Raw genomic sequence first — 20,180 nt, 5'->3', positions numbered from 1 at the left:
TCCTTTTCTATTCCAACATGATTGTGCCCCAGTGCACAAAGCAAGAAGTACAAAGACATGATTTGATGAGTTCGGTGTGGAAGAGCTTGGCTGGCACACACAGAGCCCTGACCTCAACCCAATCGAACACCTTTTGGGATGAACTGGAACAGAGGTTGCAAGCCAGGTCTTCTCATCCAACATCAGTGCCTGACCTCATAAATGCTCTAGAATGAATGGGCACAAATTCCCACAGAAAGACTCCAACATCTTGTGGAAAGTCTTCCAGGAAGAGTGGAAGCTGTTATCGCTGCAAAAGGGGGACCAACTCCATATTAAAGTATATGTACTTGATTACAATGTCATTACAGTCCCTGTTGGTGTAATGGTTATGGTGGTAATCGGATTACCGATTACCACTATTCCGACAAGTGTGATTCCTACATAAATACTCTGATGGCAGAAGACGACGACTGAAATAGAAGCAGACTTACCTGAAAGACGACGAGGGAGATGTCCGATGGCACAACAGGCTGACAGGCAGTGATTGCGACTGGAGACCTGTTCGGCAGTGCAGTGTGATGTGGGTGTGACTTACTTGAATGGCAATTTAAAGCGGCAATATCCGGACGCCGCAGGCTAACTGCTTCAACACTTAGGGCTAGATTTACTAAGCTGCGGGTTTGAAAAAGTGGGGATGTTGCCTATAGCAACCAATCAGATTCTAGCTGTCATTTTGTGGAAAGTACTAAATAAATGAAAGATAGAATCTGATTGGTTGCTATAGGCAACATCCACACTTTTTCAAACCCGCAGCTTAGTAAATCTAGCCCTTAGCCTGCGGGGTTTGGACACTGGCGGTGTAGGAATCACACTAGTCGGAATACTCAAATACTCAGAATAGCTCAGCAGCACCCCACCCAATGGTTAAGCGTCCGAGTATTTTTGTCCATAATCTCTCTCTCTCTCTCTCTCTCTCTATATATATATATATATATATATATATATATACCGTATTTCCCCATGTATATGACGCTCCACTGTATAAGACGCACCTATATAAATCATGTGAAAAAATGGAAGATAAACATTATCCTCAATTTTTTCACAGAGTAATTGTGCAGCTTATACAGAGGAGAGACAACGCTATAGTCAATTCTGCCTTACCCTGTCAGATGATTCCTCTGTCCGGTAAAGCAGTGGTGGATTCAGGGGGGGGGCGATCGGGGCGATCGCCCCCCCCAGCAGACACTTGCTGTTTAAAACACAATCAGAGCAGCCGGGCAGCACACTGTCCCTGCCTGTCACGGCTGAACGGACCTGCACATAGTGTGCAGCCGTCGGCAGCCTAAGATGTTAGAAAGGGGCGGGGCCTAAATCCCCCCCCCCTAAATCGCCCAGTGTACAGCATTTTTCTAGATTCGCCCCTGCGGTAAAGTCTTCTGTCTTCTGTCCGTCTGATCCTGATGCTGGAAACCCGATTAAGGTCCTCTCTGCGATGTCCGGATGTCCTTTCAGGACCTTGACAATCCTTACAGGACCTGGACCTTGTCAAGGTCCTGAAAGGACATCCGGACATCGCAGAGAGGACCTTAATCGGGTTTCCAGCATCAGGATCAGACCGAGAGAAGACTTTACCGGACAGAGGAATCATCTGACAGGGTAAGTGCTACTACCCCTGTATAAGACGCACCCAGTTATTAGACCCAAAATTTGGGGGAAAAAGGTGCGTCTTATACATGGGGAAATACGGTATATATATATATAGTTGTTACATTGATAAAAAAAGGGAGTTCAGCGCATGGCTAACAATATGACCAACTGTAGATATAGGACACAATCAGAGGCAATGTTATAGCTCTTCTGCAGAAAATGTATTAATAAAGGTTCTTACCCTGCTCTTTCCCTCTTAGTATAAGTGAAATCATTGCATACACTGTCACATTTCTGTAGAAATTCTACAATTAGAGTTGGATCGCTAAAGAAACTGCACTGATGGCTGCAACATAGTTTTGACAGTTTTGTCATTGAAACACTTTAAAAAGCTTGTATTTGTGAGCACAGACCCACAGGGGTGGAGGGCAGGCAATCTGTTCTGTCATTGTTTTAGTTATATTTATTTAAATAGCTCATTGTTTACATATTTTTTTTAAACATAGACTGAAAAAGGATTTTTATACTTACGATAAATCCGTTTCTCTGATAACATCTGGGGGATACTGGGGGATACTGGTTTTGTGGGGAGAGTGGAGTTTGGCACTTAACTAATTAACTTGTTAATGTATCATGCTGACAAACTTCTCCACTCTGCAACAACCCGGTAGCCTCTTCAGTTTAAGTATAAATCCTCAAGGAAGGGGAGTTAACCAACCAGAGACCAAACAGCAGAAGAGCAGAAGGGAGGGAACGAGGTGTCCCCCAGATGGAATCAGTGAAATGGATTTATCGTAAGTATAAAAATCCGCTTTTCTCTTTCATCCTATCTGGGGGACACTGCTAACATGGGGAATTTCTAAAGCAGCCCCCTGAAGGGTGAGACCGCTCTGACAGCCCGGCACGTAGAGCACTACGGCCAAAACTGGCGTCAGCAGATGCAAATATATTGAATTGAGAACATTTTGTAAATGTATGGACTGAGGAACAAGTGGCTGCTCTGCATAACTGGTCCGCTGAGGCCCTATTTCGCGCAGCCCAAGACGCTCCCACTGAACAGGTAGAATGGGCAACCTGGCACAGGTTGGTTAGCATTGATATAAGCCTGCTTAATAGTTGATGTACGCCATCTAGCAATTGATTGCTTGGAGGCCGGCCATCCTCGTTTTGAGAAGTCAAATAAAATAAATAAAGAATCTGTGCAGCGAATCTTAGATGTCCTATGGACATAGATTCGGAGAGCTCTGACCACATCCAGAAATTCCATGAACACCAGAAACATTATTTCCTGCTTAACATGAAAACCGCAAACCACTTTTGGCAGGAAAGTTGGCAACTGTTCTGAGAACCGCCCTATCATTGTGAAACACCTTACATGGTTCACGACATGAGAGACCACGCAGCTTGGAAACTCTACGAGCTGACGCAATAGCTAGTAGAAACGCAACTTTCCAGGTTAAGATCCGTAAATCTGTAGTCTGTAACAGTTCAAAGGGAGGTCCTTGAAGCATATTAAGGACCAAATTAAGGTCCCAGGGTTCCATGGGCAGAACATATGGAGGTTGGATATGCAGGACTCCCTGTAGGAAGGTCCTGACGTCCGATATGTTTGCCAGGCGAATGCGAAAAAAAAATGAAAGGGCCAAGATCCGCACTTTTAAGGACCCAAGTGAAGGCCCCCATTCAGGCCATCCTGGAGAAAAGCAAGGAATCTTGAAAGGCGGAAGGAAGCCGTGTGGCAGGTTTGGCTCTCACACCATCTAATGAAGGTACGCCAGATGCTGTGGTAAATGCGAGCAGATACTGGCTTTCAAGCACGAACGAGAGTGTCCACAACTTGTGGAGAGAACCCTCTGGACTTCCAAAGGTTGGCTTCAACAGCCATGCCGTTAAATTCAGTCGAGGTAAGTCTTGATGTTGAAATGGTCCTTGTAGAAGGAGGTCTTCTCAAAGTGGTACCTGAATACCTGAACCTACTGCTATTAACAGGATTTCTGCATACCAGACCCTCCGCAGCCAAGTTGGAGCCACCAGTATAACTGGGAGTCCACCCTGCTTGACCTCTGAAGCACGCGGGGAATTATGGAAATGGGAGGGAACAGGTACCCTAACCTGAAGTCCCAGGGCATTGTCATTACGTTGACCGCCACCGCCAAAGGGTCCCTTGCCCTTGAGGAAAAATGCTGGACCTTTTGGTTGTGATGTGATGCCATTATGTCTCGGTCCGGGGTCCTCCAGTAAATGACCAGAGACTGAAAGACCTCCGGATGAAGGGAGCAATCCCCCGGCAGAATTGCATGCTGGCTTAGATAGTCTGCCTCCCAGTTCTGGATGCCTGGAATAAAGACTGCGGAGATGGAGGGAAAGTGGTTTTCGGCCCAGGTCAAGATCTGAGTCGCCACCTCCATCGCTCCTGCACTCCTGGTGCCCCCCTGTCTGTTGACATAAGACACCGTTGTGGCATTGCCGGACTGCAGACGGAACAGTTGGCCCTGCAGGATGGACTGTGTGCCCTGTAAGGCCTTTAACATTGCTTTCAGTTCCAGTATATTGATGGGGAGAGAGGTCTCTTGAGCAGACCAGAGTCCCTGAAGTCTCAAATGAAGGGTCACAGCCCCCCATCCCTGAAGGTTAGCATCTGTGGATACTAAGATCCCATGGGGCAAAGGACCTGCCGACTAGCAAATTGTCCTGGACTATCCATTATCTGAGGGATTGTCTCGCCTCTGATGACAAGCGTATCAATTGTCGTTCTAATTTTTATGGTATCCTGAGCATTGGAAGCAGCGAGAGTGAAGTGGACCATAAAGGAGAGTCTCGAAGGTCGAAACCGTCTTTCCTAGTAGGCACATGCATAAGAGGACCAACGGTCTGCGGCAGGTCAAAACTCGAGTTGTAGTGTCCTGCAGGGACTGAGATTTGTCCTCTGGAAGGAATATCTTCTTCTGTTTGTTGGTATCCATTATTAGTCTCAGAAAAGTCATTCTCTAGCAAGGGGTTAACTGGGATTTGGACCGATTTATGAGCCACCCATGCATCTCCAAGATCCTGATGGTGAGCTGTAGATGCTGGTTGAGCAGGTGAGCAGAGGTAGCCTTGATTAATAGATCGTCCAAGTAGGCCACCATTTTCACACCTCTTGAAAATTCTGCCATTACTGCCATTATTTTTGTAACCACCCTTGGTGCTGTTGAAAGGCCAACTGGGAGAGCTCTCAACTGGTAGTGAGAAGGTTGCTCTGTGAATCTGAGAAGAGCTTGATGTGCCTTCCAGATAGGAATGTGGAGGTAGGCGTCTTTGATGTTGATTGATGTCATGAACTGGTTTGCTTCCAGTCCATTGATAAATGACCTGAGGGATTCCATCCGAAATTTGTCCACATGTAGGTGTAGATTCAACTATTTTAGGTTCAGGATAGGGCGGAAGGAGCCATCCGTCTTTCGGACAAAAAGAGGTTGGACTAGAAACCCTGTCACTTTTGATGTTCCCGAACTTTCTTGATGACTCCTGCGGAAAGAACAGAGGCAACACAGTGGAGCATTGCCTGTCTTCTTTGTGGGTCGCGGGGTAAGCTGGTTGCAAAGAATCAAGGGGCTGGGCTCGATAGGTCTATTTTGTAACCTCTCGTCATAATCCCGCGAATCCAACTGTCCTCCAAGGGTTCTGCCCACTAATGGGAGAGGACCGTTAAGCTGCTGGTTTATCCGGGAGCTTGGAAGAAGGATGGTTCGTAGAGGAGGAAGAAGACCTACCCCGGTCCAAGTGTCCTCTAGCACCAGAAATGTGTGTCTGTCCCCGACCAGATGAGCCCACCCGAAAGGGTTGTCTAAATGAGCCAAACCTGGGAGTCCTAGGCTTTAGACATTGACTGGTAGGAAGCTACTTTTGCCTCTTGTTGCCTGACAAATTATGCTGTCCAATTCAGAGAAAATAGTACTCTACGTGAATAAGGGAGAGACTGCAAAGATTTCTTTGATTCAGTGTCTGCATCCCAGGACTTCAGCCATAGGGTCCTCTTGGCCACAACTGCCATTGCTAAAACAGAGGAGGAGATGGAAGCTGCGTTTTGGGCAGCTTCATACAGGTATACTGAAGCCTCCTTGAGTTGAAGGGCCAGGGTTAGGGTTAGGGGGTGCCAGGGGAAGTAAGTCTGAATCCTGCAGACTTGTTGCCAACTGGTCAGCCCATGTTTCCATATCCCTGCTGATGAAAACATAGCTCTAAATGAATTGCCTGCTGCAATGTAGATGGACTTTAAGAAAGCCTCTATCTTACGGTCAGTGGGATCCTGCAGGGAGGCTGGCCCTGGAACAGGGAGTGTGGTGTGGCAAACTAAGCGTGCCACTGGCGTATGAACCCTTGGGACCTGTTCCCACTGGTTTAGATCAAACCTCTCCCTTCTCTTCTGAGAATCTCTCTGAATCAGAGAAGGACAGAAGGGGGTTAGCGGATCTGTGTCGCTTTTTCTTGGGTAAAGATCTTGGCGCCTCTAAGAAACAGTTTAACCGATCTAGGCCCCTGACCAATGATGTAGACAAAACCGGCTCTCCAGTAGGAGGGGCTTGGGATGAGAGTACGGATGGATCCTCCGTCTGTCCTGAGACGACAAACTCAGTGATCCCCATGGTCCCACCTGAATTAAGGGGGTCTTGTCACAAACCTCCCTGGTCACACACTTGTGTTTCTGATTCTGTCTCAGTGGTGGATCGGGGCTTCCTGGTTTGGGTGGTCTCATATTTGTGGCTGGGAGGCGGCATATTCTGTGGTGTATACGGAACTAGCTCTCACACACTAACAGTGTTGGAGCAACAGGTTTCCATACCCAGACTGACTCCCTGTTATGCTGTATTGCTGCTGTCCTTGGTTTTCCTTGTGAATCCTCCTTGGAAAGTGCTTCTGCCTGTTAACCCCTCATGTACCAGTCCTTGCTTGTTTTGACCTCTTTTCCTTGGATCCTGATTCTGTACTGTGCTACTGCCTGTGTACCAGATTCCAGCCGGTTGTTAGACTTTCCTTCCTCATACTGATTTTGTACCTCGCTACTGCCAGTGTACCAGTCCCAAGCTAGCTGACCTGCTTTCTGATTTTCATTTCTCTCCGCTGTGTTACAAATAGTGACTGTTTCAGAGGGCCGCTACCTGCGTGTTCCCGGTCGCTAAAGTCCATTGCGGCAGTTCTTAGTGAGGACCGGGGAACCCGTTAGACTCCTGCCTCTGTTCGGCCAGTGCTAAACCAGGCTCACACATGTATCCATCTCCCCAGGGATCTCTGCGTTCAGACAACGAGACGATTGTTACAGGTCTATTGTTCCAGAGGTTGAAGGGAGTACCGCAGCAACCGCCGGAATCTCTGCTTGTTTAGAAAGCAGTTGTACCAATGTGGTAACCCCCTGCGTCAGGGCAGCCACCCATGCTGGTGTTTCCATTATTGGTGGTGCATTACTCTGTGCCTGCGCTACCATGGGAACCCCACCGCAGTCAGTACAAAGCACCCCCAGGTCCTGTTGTTCAATGGGTAATTTAACTTTAGACTTGAATCAAGTATAATAATTTGCACAAGGTGCTTTACCCTTGTCAGACATTTTATAAGGGACAGTGTCACAGCAATAAAATACAGGCAATCACACAAGAAAAAGACAGAAGATATTAACTAATCTATGATAGAAGTCAAAAGATAGTATCCTTGTTAAGACTATGTGTGAAACAAAAGAATATCTATGCAAGTAGTATTCTATCTATTAAACTATTTGCATGAAAGAATTTTTTCTAATACACTCCTATCTAAATTATAGTGAGTATAGAAAAGATTTCTTAGTACTTAGCCTTCCATAAGGCTAAGATGTCTGGAGCAGGAGGGGTCTGTCACCAGCTCTGCGTGTTCTTTCAGAAGTAGCTGCTGTCCTTCCCAGGCAGTTGCTTTTAGCGCCTTTAGGAGAGCCAAAAATGTCGGTGCAGGTGGGGGAGCTCAATTTCTTAGCTCACTCCCTCCTGCACCTTTGCTGTCTGTCACATTTTTTTCCTAATGCCGCCACTGGCGATTTTCCTGCCTCATCAATAGGCAGTAATTGCTAAATTCTTATTGCTCTGCCAAGTGTTGTAATGTTTAGCCAAGTTCCCACCTCCTTTTTCTGAGGAGGGGACTTGGTATCATCCTTAATGGATGCAGCCTACGACACTGATTACCGCCGCTCTCTACCAATCGTAGTAGTGCCGGCAATCGGATAAAGATCAATGTGACAGCGGCTTATAAGTCACCTGTCACACTGAGAAAAGTGGAGATAAACGCCTTCGGCTCCCACTGTCTGACAGCTGCCCCATTTCACTGAACTAGTGTGCTCTGTATAGAAAAAAATAAATAAAAATAAATTAGTTAAATAAAATAGTTAAAACTATAAGAACTAACATAAGTAAGCTCAGCTCCCTTGGACACTCAACTAAAACTGAAGAGGCTACAGGTTACAGAGAGGAGGGGGGTTTGTCAGCATGATACATTAACAAGTTAAATAGTTAAGTGCCAAACTCCACACCCCTAACACACCCCATGGTACCAGTGTCCCCCAGATAGGATGAAAGAGAAATAGGAATTAAATTATTTACATCTATTGACATAGGATACAAGGGACAAGGGCAGAATTACAGGGTGTATGGCTGCTAAAGGGCAGAGAGGTCAGGGGAGCCGGGTCAACCCCTCCTCAAAGGCCCCTGTTGACCTCAAGGCCCATGCTCTTTAAGGAGCGGAGCAGAGGCCTCTTCTGAGCCGGCACATGCACCATACAGCGCATGCTCAGAAGAGACACCACGATGCCCTTTTGAGAGCAGAGTGAGGGGCCAGAGAGAATAGAGAGATCTCTGGGTCCCTACACACATTTGGGCTTTGGAAAGGGAAATGGGCACCACATATCAGGTGAACATGGGAAACATGAAATCTAAACTTTAACTATAGCTCTATTCCTTTAGTAGAAGCATGTATCCTGCCTTTTATAAGTATGTACTGAGCAAAGCATGTTTGTTATCAAATAATATTTACTTTACACTTGGAGATCCACAGGTCACGCCAGTAAGGAGGGAGAAGGCGTAAACTTCAGCTACTTCAATTAAGGGGCTATATCCACGTGTGTCCAATCGGTCTGGACTAGCGAGACTGCAGAGTATGTCATAAAACAGAATGCGGCTCTCTTCACTTAGAAATTGATTTCCACTGTCACCTGTTATCTGAAATGTAGGGGAAAAAACACATATTTTAGGATTTATTCTAGTCCTGTTCGTAGGAGCAACAAAAGCTTTATCAGTACTTTCTGTGCATAGCATGTATGTCAAACTTTCATCATCAGAAGAGAAATATGAACGGAGCATTAAGTAAAATCAACTCATGTTACTTAATCTGAAGCAGGGAAAAACTGTGTAGAGTAATTAACACAATTTTCTGGAATGGCAGGACTGGAGAAGCTACAGAGTATGGTGTATAAAAGGGATGGATTATGGAAGGGCTTAGGGCACCAACGGTTGTGTGTATAAGAGCTGACCTTGTGGGAGGCAGTGACCTGTGAGGAGGAGAATGGAGCTAAGTGGGAAGCCACAGTCTGGGATAGCTTTATAGTGGAATGAGCAAGGAACCTAGCAGCACAGAGGAAAGACTGGCGCGTCAAACGCGTTCATTAAGTCAAATTGTTGAGCATATATGTCAGTATCTATGTAAAGTGCATAGTGCAGAACAAAAACTAGTTAAATCAGAACATTCATTACAATAATGCAATATGCATAGTTAAGAACAGTAAAAATACCTTTTCCATGATGTTCATTGTGGCACCAAGTTGCTCTTGTGAGAATTCAGCACCCGCCTTATTGTTGAGGGTCTGAAGAACCCTATTTAAAATGTTCTCATCATAGGGCTGATAGAGTTGGTCAAGTAACCCCCAGGTAGACTGCGATGAAGAGTCTGACAATATGGTGATGTTAGCAGTCCCATACTCTGTATCTACTTTGGCACCTCCTGTGGGATTCACAAGTAAAACCTGAAAACGCTTTGGATATGGATTGAGTGATGCAGTTTCTGGAGTGAGGGTGACATCCAATACAATATTTCTTTGTCCTGACTCAAACGTGAGTGTCCCCTCAGAGCTTACAAAGTCTCGGCCTGCAACAGCTGGGTAAATCACTGTATGTCCAATCACTTCAGATCTTTTTGGTTCCTTAACAAAAACAATCACAATACCATCATGTAACATATTAAATGCAATGTTATGTCATCCCAAAGTAACTACGTAAATAGCTATTACACACAACCTGCTCCAGAAACACTGTTTAAGCTGGTAACAGGTTTGTCTGTGTCTGACTTCATTTCCCAATTACAGGTGAAAGGTCGACTGATTCCGCTTTCTAGCGCAAATTCCTAAATAAATCCTTGTGTGAAGTATTATAGCCACCACTAAGCCTAACTTATGAGTTGTTTTTATTTGCACAAGTGTGCTTAGTTGTCCGCTTAGCGTCCAGTGTTTGTCTGGTTAGTGTCCAGTATTTGGAAACACCAAAGTAAAGTCAATCTGTGTCAATCTTGTAGGTTGGGCAATACTCTGGTAAATGAAGAAAGTGGGGCAGTCCTGAAGCACAGTTGTTGGCATTGCTCCCAACAACGGTGGCATTGCTCCCAACAACGGTGGCATTGTTGTCAACAGTGCCTGCCCCGGAGTTCCCCCTCCGACCAGGGCACTATATTTTCTCCCTTTGTTTGCATGGGTTTCCTCCAGGGACTTTGGTTTCTTCTACACTCCAAAAACATATTGGTAGGTTAACTGGTGTTTGACACTATCACCCTAGTGTGTGTGTTGTAGAGAATTTATACTGTAAGCTCCTATGTGATAGGGACTAATATTAATGGTTCCATATTCTCTGTAATACAAAACACAAAAGTGCTAGTGGAAGGTGCAACACGTCTCCTAACTGAAGTGTATAGAGGCGGTAGGGTTTCCCATGACAGCCAGAGATTTCAAGTACTTTGGTGGGGAAGAACAGGTTGTGTGCATACCCCTAAACCTCCCCCAGCTACTAACTTAAATAACCCAACCCCACAAAAATGCAATTGTGTTTTTTTCTCTTTAGTATGAAAACTAGGTACACACATAACAAGAAATGATGCTGAAAATGAAAGATGCTATAAAGTTGTACAAGCATTGTAAGGCCAGAAAACAACCACCAACCATAGAATGACTTTGAAAACCTCTTGATTGTAAGGTAATTTATCATATCCAATCTTTGTACTTTAGACAGTAAACAGAAACAATAGATATAATTATTCATTAAGAAAAATGCAAATCTGCAGTATCTCAAAACAGTGCTTGCTCACAGTGTTGCACCAAATGGTTCAAAGCTAATTGCTTATTGGTTGAGAAGTATAGAAATTAAAAAAAATAATGTTCAGCTTTGGAAACCTCTGCTCAATAAAACATGCCCCCATATATGGCAAATGTGAGAGGTCCCCTCTCTGTGTTACCTGATGCCAGATGATAACACTGCTGCAGGGAAAATGAGAGTACTACAATCTGTCCACAACCCTTCAATAGATCCCTATGGGAGAACTTCCATAACAAAGAGCTACAGACGGACTTAGTCCCCCCCTGTAGAAATGCCCTTCATGTCTATATTGTCAGACTGACTATTTAAAGTCCATCAAGGAAATCTAAATCAGGTAACAGAAAAAAAGTTTTGCATTTTAAATCTTATAGAATGTAGTAGATGACCAAATAATGTGTCAGCTATAACCTAATTGGTAGCCATCTGTTACAGCACCTTTTTAAAGTTTACCAGTTTACAGAAGTGTTACAAATATATCAAGTTAAAACAAATGTACTGCAAATTGCTACAATCATTTATGATTCAAATACCAAGGTGTGAGTAGGAAGCATGAAGAGATCATGAAGATATATTGAAAATGTTGCGTCAACAGTAAGTTTCATCATGATGTTAGAATCAAAACATGAAAATTCAATTCTACAGGTTGTAAAGCACAGTTACTATCAAACAGTCTTTTCACAAAATAGTTGTCACTCAGTTTACAGGATATAACATGGGTAAATCCAACTACAATAATATAACAGTAAAAGTCTTGCGAGCTGTTCCAACTTACCATTATCAGATATCCAACAGAAATGGATTGGGATGTGTTAGGCTGCCTGGAAATTTGCAGGCTGATTAAAGTTGACTTCTTGTGTGCAACAGCCACTCGGGATCCCACAGCAAAAAAAATTAGGCCACGAGGAGAGTCACTTTCAAGAATTATTATTTTGGCAAATCGTGTGCTGCCGTTGATCATTGCGCCAGCACTCACATCGTATAGTTCAATGAAGAAATACTTTTCAAGTTCAGGCACCTGTGACAGAAAACATATACTGATTATTTGTAGTGTAGCCAGCCATTGTAGGCTGCACCAATAATGAGGATTGAGGGGTAGTCTAAAAAAGAAAAAAAAACTTTACAAATTATATTTTTATTGTAAAAATAATTGTTTTCATTAAATGTAATGATGTTTTATTTTTCTATTTTTGGAAAAGGAAAGTTCAGCGATGAGTAACATAAAATAATGTGTGTTGCCAGTAAGGAGGATAAGTCATAGGTAAAGGTGAAGGGACAGGACCATAATATAAGAGGAGATATAAGAGTCACTGCTCTCATTTTAAGGGTATTACTGGTGGCATATTACTGGGCAAGTACTGATGGCACCTAACTTTTACTACTGGCATATTACTGCCCATGATTGTTTTCACAGTTACATGGTATGTTGTTCTGCAAAAAGAGATACAATATAACTACCACTGTTGGCATGTTACTGGTGATTAGCCCTATTATTGGGCAACTACTACTGCTATATAACCAACACTGCTCACATATTAATGGGCATTAATCCTAACATGTACTTGGGCATTACTGCACTCAGGGGCAAACGCAGGATCTGTAGACTGGGGTTTCCACACCACGCCGCCAGTGGGGGTGACCAGCATGCATGGGGGGGGGGGATGGCTATAATTTTAGACAGTGCTTGGCTGCCCTCCAACTCTTCCTATCCCTATAATATACATGGGCAATGCTGCGTGCACTACAGTCAGGTGCACGCACCTCTCCCTTTTGAAGCAGAGCTGTGTGAAGCGAGAGCAGGGTCCAGCCACCTCAATTATACAGTGCCCCAGGCTTGAAGGGGGGTTTACAGGCACTAGGAAACCCCCTTTGGTTTGCGTATGGCACTTCCTACTTATGCTGATATCTTAATGTGTATTACTATTGGCATATTACTAGACATTACTGATTTAATAATTTTGGTCAACAATTATTGGCATATAACAATTACTGCTTACACACTTTTTGGAAGAATCCAACTGCCATATAACTGTTATTACTGGCATAATATTGGGCATTATTATTACTGTGCATATTACCGCCACATAACTACTATTACTGGGAATAACTACTACTAATTCCTACCTATTACTGGTCGCTACTACTAAGGTAGTGAGGCTGCATACACATATATCTGAGAATGATTCATTTTTGTTTTTATAAGTGCAACAAATAATGTACCTCTAATCTTTCGTCAATAAACTATGTTTCCAATGTCATTTGATCCATCATAAAATACACCAAATAAAGGTTTTAGCCATTCCTACTGTTAGTAACACTTCCAGGAACACAAGCTTGTGTGCTGAACACTTGTTCCCATGAAATGAGCCTTTAACAATCTCTCAGCACTGACCTTGTCGTCTTTTATTTCCACAGTAATTAGGCATTCTGTTTGGCCAGCAGTGCAGATGGTATATCCTGATACCGCCTGCAGTTCATTAACCAAGCTTACTTCATCCCTGTAAAGTTCAACTAAAGTTTTATTAAAGGTTGCACGCCAGTAGATCTTCACATCTTCAAATGCCCTAAAGTAAAGAAATAAAATTGTAACCAACTAAATTGGAAACAGGCAATTTTGTGTAACTTGTGCAACAGAAACAATCAAGTAAAGTAATAAGAAAAAACATAAGAAAGCAAATATTAGCTTATGGTTTTAGCTATATATTAGCTAAAGGGTGTTCTATTTTGATGGTGATATGAAACAAAAATATGGGAGGTATCTTGAAGTTTAAGACATCAGGGTTACTTTATTAAGAAAATGAATTTCATTAACAAATGGAAAATGAAGGCAATTTATGTGTACTAAAGAATAAAATGTAAAGAACAGTTTCACATAAAACTAAACGTTTCTTACTGAATGGCATTAAGCAATATAAATTACATTCTCAAGAGATGCAATCCCCTAATTTTCCAGTGTAGATGAATGAGGAGTTGTAGGGGAAGGACTATCCTGCTAATAGTTTAAAAAAGTTTGGCTCTCCTGCCTGGGACCATTATCAGAAGCGAGTGAGTCGCCTGATTGTGGGAGAACATTTAACTGGGGTTTTCTAATTTATCTTACCTTATCTAGTTCCACCTTTTTTATTTATGGTTGGAATTATCCGATATGGACACATTTGAAATAATAAAACAATATCAGGTTCAACGCAGATCTGGACGCACCCTCAAATGCATCCTATTCAGCATGTGGGTGGAAATACGCTATGTGTATTTTATGTGTGGCTTTTTTGACTGATATGCGTCCAAATCAGCATGAGTCCAATGTAATCAGTGATATTTGTAAGAAAATCTGTCAGAAATTTGTTAGAAATGTAGGACATTTTTACCCATTATATTTTAAATTTTGGGTGCAATTACCCTTTAGGAACATATTGGAAAGAGGCTCCAGTATGTTGGAGACTTTAGGGGAGCATATTTATAAAACACCTTTACAAATAATTTGCAATAATGGCACTCAGTACAGCACCATGACTATAAAGTAGGGTGCAAAGGAAATTTCCACAGCTGAAAAGTGGTGGTGTTTATCTGGGGAACAGGCAAAGAGGCATTTACAAAAGAACATTACTGGGGGAATTCAATTGCTGGAGATGTGGTGTGTAGACATTGTGCTGCGCACATTGCTGGTGATCACGATAGAAATCTACGATCACTTTTCCTCGCACCTCTATGGGGTGCGAGGAAAAATGAGCAGAGATTTCTGTCAGAATCTCCGCCGAGAAGAACATCCGTGAGACACTTCACGGCTAATTGAATTTCCCCTTAAAATTGGCATTAAGACACATATCCTACGCCAGGAAACATTTGGCAAAAAATTATGTGCAGAATATGTAACACTGGCACAAATGCTACTGGTGCAGACCTGATGTATCTTCAGATGCACAAGACTCAACATATGGGCGTAAATACGTGTGGCATTTTTTTTTTTTTTTAAACAAATAACATTTTATTGCATTTTTTGCTTTTTTTACTTTTAACAAACAAAGAAAAAAGCCCAAAACATTAGGCTAGTATAACAAACTAAAACCCCCGCAGGGGTTCAAGCAGTGTCAAATATTCATGAATAACACAGTCAAAATGCATTATAGCGCAAACTCTATAAACAGATTCTGCAGATTGCCTAAAATACAAGATACAATGAGGCAATAACACAGCAATATTGACAGAAAATACAAAACATTGACCTTAATAATAGAGGCGGTGATTAGAGATATACCTCGAGGAGTGTGAGGATTTTTATTGTTTTGGATATCGTGGTACCAGCGTGGCGGGAGTGCTGTGGACTTATCTACAATTGACTGATATCTATCTATATGTCTTTGAATGCATCCCAGATGAGTACCAAAAGATACCATTATATGCTTTTTATATTTGCTTTTATGTAAGTGTGTTACTTACCGTCTATTAGTAAAATCAGATTTTTACAGTATTATACTATTTGAGTTTTTTTATTGCTCCTATGATGCTGAGGTTTCAGTCCTAACGAGATAATTCATTTGGATGAGTGACGTTACTGGCAACATCTGTACAGCCTTGGAGACACCATTTCATCATATACATTTACCTTCTAGTTCTACTATTTGGTACGCAGATATATGGTTATTGGTGATTTTTTTTTGTGGCATTGGATACAGTGTGTTGTCACGTGTGTATATCTCTAATCACCATTTCGGTTCCATCTTTCACATTGGAGAGTTGTAACAAGTCTTGAGTGTGCACCTGATTTATCACACCTTATCTTCTCTCACAGTATTACGTATTAATATCGTGGTAATACACTATGTGGCGCCGTGTTTCCTTTATTCCCATATATATATATATATATATATATATATATATATATATATAGATAGATAGATAGATATATAGATATATATATAGATGTATAGAGATACAGATATAGATATAGATATATAGAGATAGATAGATGTACTTGCTCAGTGACCCTTGAAGGCTTTTTTTGCAGTTTTTTTCTTTTGCAGGATTATTTATTCTAATTACGAGCCTTGCCCATGGGGCCCCCGGGCACCTGCCCATCCTGCCCAATGGAAAAGATGGCCCTGCATACGGGAATATTCTCCATCTATACCAAATCTTTTCATATTTATCCACTAGGTTCCTACTAGTGTACATGAACCTCTCATGGCCTACTGTGTCATTAACAAGATCAATCCAACTTCTCAAAGTCGGGCCTTCCGGTGCCATCCACTTTCTAGCGATGACCACTTTCGCCAGCATAAGTATTGTATTAATGAGCAATCTAATAAGCTTATGAATGTTTTTGTCCAAACCCAAACCAAATATACATAGTCTTGGTGTCATGGCAGATACTCCCTCCTCCAACCGATTTATACAAACCCCCACCTCTCTGCAAAAGTATGAAACCAATGGGCACTCCCAAAGCATATGCCAAAAATTCCCTCTCTCACTCCCACACTTAGGACACAGAACCATCTGACCACCGCTAAATTTAGAGAGCTGGAGAGGAGTAAAATACACTCTGTGCAGCAGGAAGACCTGAACCTGGCGAAACCTAACGGATGCAGTGACCTTTTTCGGACTGCACATAATATCCCATGCCTTATCACTAATTTGCCCAAGATCACCCTCCCACCGGCGACGCAGTTCCGGCAATCCACCCACACCAGATCCTTCCAACAGCAATGAATACAGAGACGAAATTTGCCGCCTCGAGCTCAACCTTGACAGCTGCACCCTCAACGGATACGTGTGGCTTTTTAGAGCTTACTTTATTACACACATGTGTCCAACTGAACATGAACTCTACTGTATTTGTAAAATTAATGCTTTACACATAAGACAAGTCAGTAATATTTATAAAAAAAATTGGCAGAAATTTGTAGGGCATTTTTACCCATTAATCTTATGCAGCCATATTAAACAGTTTTTTTATGCAACAGATTTTTAGAAATGTCTCCCATTATATATGAGCTCAGGGACAGAGGACAAGGATTGCTATAAGGGCAGTTACGTATAATGTATTGCGGTAGAATTCCTGATTGTTGGGGAAAACTTTATGGGTTTCATTTACAAAGTACAAAATGGTTGAGGTGCACCACTAAATTCCCTTTTGGAGATTGTGCTGTACCCCTTGATTTGTGTCTCACTTAGGACTCTGATACTAATTTGTATCTGGTCTGCAATACCTCTATGCTAACAGAGGGGCTGCTGTTTTGCTATTGGACCTTGCCTGATGTAGTTAACCTCCTTCCCTGATCATCACCTGCACCTGTTCCACTGCCTTATATACCCAGTGTTTGGAACGAAGCAGAAATTTGTCTAGGCAGATAAAGGGAGTAGGGTTGAGCGATGACATTCCTTACTAGGTACAGAGAAGGTGAACCTATGCAATGAGTTTAGTGGAGCAGTGCAAAATCAAGATTTCATTGTACATTTCCAGATCATTTAAAGAAAATAAAGGGGAGTAGAGGGCATTTATTACTCAGCAAAAGAAATGATTTTTGCACGAGCACTGAGATAGTGGGAATGGTGTCTCATCTTATATTTTTATTGTGATGCATTTTGAACCTCTAAGTTGTGCACACTTTATCCAAAGTACAAAAAAAAAGCTTCAAACATATAAAAGTGACACAAGTAACTAATGCTGTCCTGATGTCCCACACGCTTGTGACTATTTAAGCCATACACGAGTCAAAAATAAGCCATAGTTTAGGAGAAAAAGGTTTATTTTTAGAAATGGAGGTCCTACCTATGCTATGCCGTTTAGACGCTGTGGGCTATTTTACCTCCCAAACCTAGTCACACTCCTTTGTGGAGGAACCCTCTAAGAGCAGAGTTTGGCCATTTTTCTTGAGGTGCACTAGGCGCAAAATCAATACCTTTTGCAGTGTGCTTCATAAATTAGGTCCTTTCTTGTTTGTTTTGTAGCATTTTTTTCATGCAAATTTTTATAGGAGTTTTGGTAATATTACTCATTAAAAAAAGTGGGATTGCAATGCTCACCAAGAACTAATCCTCACAATACTCATTTTAAAAGTATAAACACCATTTTAAAAAATGCATCATTGCACTATTGTAATAACTGTTTATAGAAAATTAATTCTAATTTAAAAATAAAAGTTTAATATTATATCTGTCTGCATATTTTGGAATATAATTGTTTTTAAAATTAAAATGATAAAAAAGACAATTTATAGATCCCTTTCTATATGAGGACATGTGTAATGTGTATCTTCCCCAACCTGTTTGCTTGTCTTGACACTATTAGCTGAGCAGTCCTCTGTGTTGAGTCTTCATCAAGCACCAGACCGTCCTGTGACTCCAAGGCAAATCCCAATATCCCGTTCTGAAAATCATTTCCTGCAATGTAATGTAGGTCTGTCAGCTGAAGTGTTATATTCTTTATATCCAAAAATACTACAATATTAGTGATACAGGTCTTGTGAAGTGAACTGACTTCTCCAGATTGATAATGTCAATGTCAGAAAGGTGGTGAGAGGCCTGAGGTGTTACAGCTTATAGCAGACATATGTTACGCTCCAAGACTGGCACATCTCACACACTGTGCTCTACAGAAGACCATCTGCCAGGTACAGTACATTCATACATCACAACTTGACAATTGTCTCACCTATGATTATAAAGCAACGTGGCCAATTTATCAGACATAGAAGGACAATGTGAAAAAGAGGCAGCTGGTTTGGCCCTGTAATTCATGTTCATTCAATGTTATTAACATAATCAAACAATGATAAAACACAGCTTTGATGCTAGCATACTATATCTGTATATGCTTAAAATGACCCATGTACTAACTAAGAAAAGTGTTCTTGATTCCTCCTTTGATTACACAATACTTGCCATTGAAAGAGAAAAATCAATCAGCTGCAGATCTCCCTCACTTTACCTTTAGTTATCTTTTATATAGGTACAAAGCTTCCTTTAGCAACAGTCTCCATGGTGCAGGTAAAAACACTACCCTCCTCCTTATTGCATTGTGATTGGCTGTCCTTGATGGCAGGTTGTTGACACAGAAAACCAATGAACAGCCAGGTAAAGGGTAGTTGTGTAAACTGCAGGGGAAGATTTTCATATGTTTCAAGGGACAGTTTAGCTTAAAGAGAATCCTGCATCTGAGTTGAGTTACCCTGTAATACTCACCCCAAAAAGTGTAAACCTTTAATGTTTCTAAAGTAATCCTAAGCCAGCAATTGCAGGTAATGTTTCAATATCATCAGACAACATTTTATGAAGGACATCAAAATGTTTCCCTTAAACACAAGTACTATAATAAACATAATTTGCAATAATAAAAAATGCAAAAGTACTACCTTGAATAACAATGGTTGAAAATGATGAGTATCCGCTGTCATCTCTGCCATCCATTATCTGAGCTCCACCTTGAGGATCTGTGAGAAAGACGTAGAACATCTCCAAACCCTCAGGTTCCTCATCATTTAGAATCTTGAGTGACACTTCTGTTTCACTTTCCCCATCCAGCAATGTGATAAGAATTTCCTGCTCTTCAAAGTCCAGTCCTTCAGTAGCCCATGAAATATTTCTGGACCCATGAATATGCTCAAAGGGTAGTCCCTGCAAACCATTCTTAGCCTTTCGAGCTCCAAAAGTTGTAAGTGTGATATGAACAATCCCACTAGAACCTTGTGTCCGTTTCACATGAATGGTTACTATGTTTACAACACTATTATTTGTATCTTCATCAACATACATTATTGCAGGTCCAATGCTTAACACACCAGACATGAAATCATTTGCCAATATTGTTATGGTTGAAAGACTAAAATCTAAATGTAGCCGTGGTTTCTCATGGTAGACATCAACACTTTCCACAGATGTTAAATTAAGATAAAATAGTTCATCTAACTCATACATTTTATCATCAACTATTGAAACTTCTATTACAGAACTTGTCTGATATTTTGCAAATATGAGTTCTCCATTATCAATGGGCACATAATCTTCATTTTCTTTGGCACTTCCGGAAATGGTGTGAAAAGTCAGCTTTGTGTTGTTGCCATTGAAACCGTATAAGCGTTGAACATGCAGTGACACGGTCCGACTGTCTTCCTGCACTATAATGTACTTAGAATGGTGTGCAAACTGGAAAATTCCCATTGGTTCAAATTCTGCAAAAGTAAACCCTGATCTACAGGATAGAGAAGAGAA

At 41.8% G+C, this 20,180-nt stretch overlaps 1 protein-coding gene across 1 annotated transcript in view; it reads right to left on the bottom strand.

Moving 5' to 3' along the window:
* The window catches only part of ADGRV1 (adhesion G protein-coupled receptor V1), a 397,132-nt gene that overhangs the window by 144,937 nt on the left and 232,015 nt on the right, over positions 1-20,180 (bottom strand). The window contains exons 75-80 of the mRNA XM_075212995.1: positions 19,325-20,160; positions 18,236-18,353; positions 13,369-13,540; positions 11,752-11,994; positions 9,413-9,820; positions 8,659-8,843 (exon numbers count right to left, since the gene is read on the bottom strand). Of these exons, the coding sequence (XP_075069096.1) occupies positions 8,659-8,843; positions 9,413-9,820; positions 11,752-11,994; positions 13,369-13,540; positions 18,236-18,353; positions 19,325-20,160 (1,962 nt within the window). The remainder of the gene's footprint in view (positions 1-8,658; positions 8,844-9,412; positions 9,821-11,751; positions 11,995-13,368; positions 13,541-18,235; positions 18,354-19,324; positions 20,161-20,180) is intronic.

The sequence above is a fragment of the Mixophyes fleayi genome, chromosome 1 (assembly GCF_038048845.1).
Source record: "Mixophyes fleayi isolate aMixFle1 chromosome 1, aMixFle1.hap1, whole genome shotgun sequence".
In the NCBI taxonomy this organism is placed as follows: domain Eukaryota; kingdom Metazoa; phylum Chordata; class Amphibia; order Anura; family Limnodynastidae; genus Mixophyes; species Mixophyes fleayi.
This window is presented reverse-complemented; position numbering and strand designations above follow the sequence as displayed.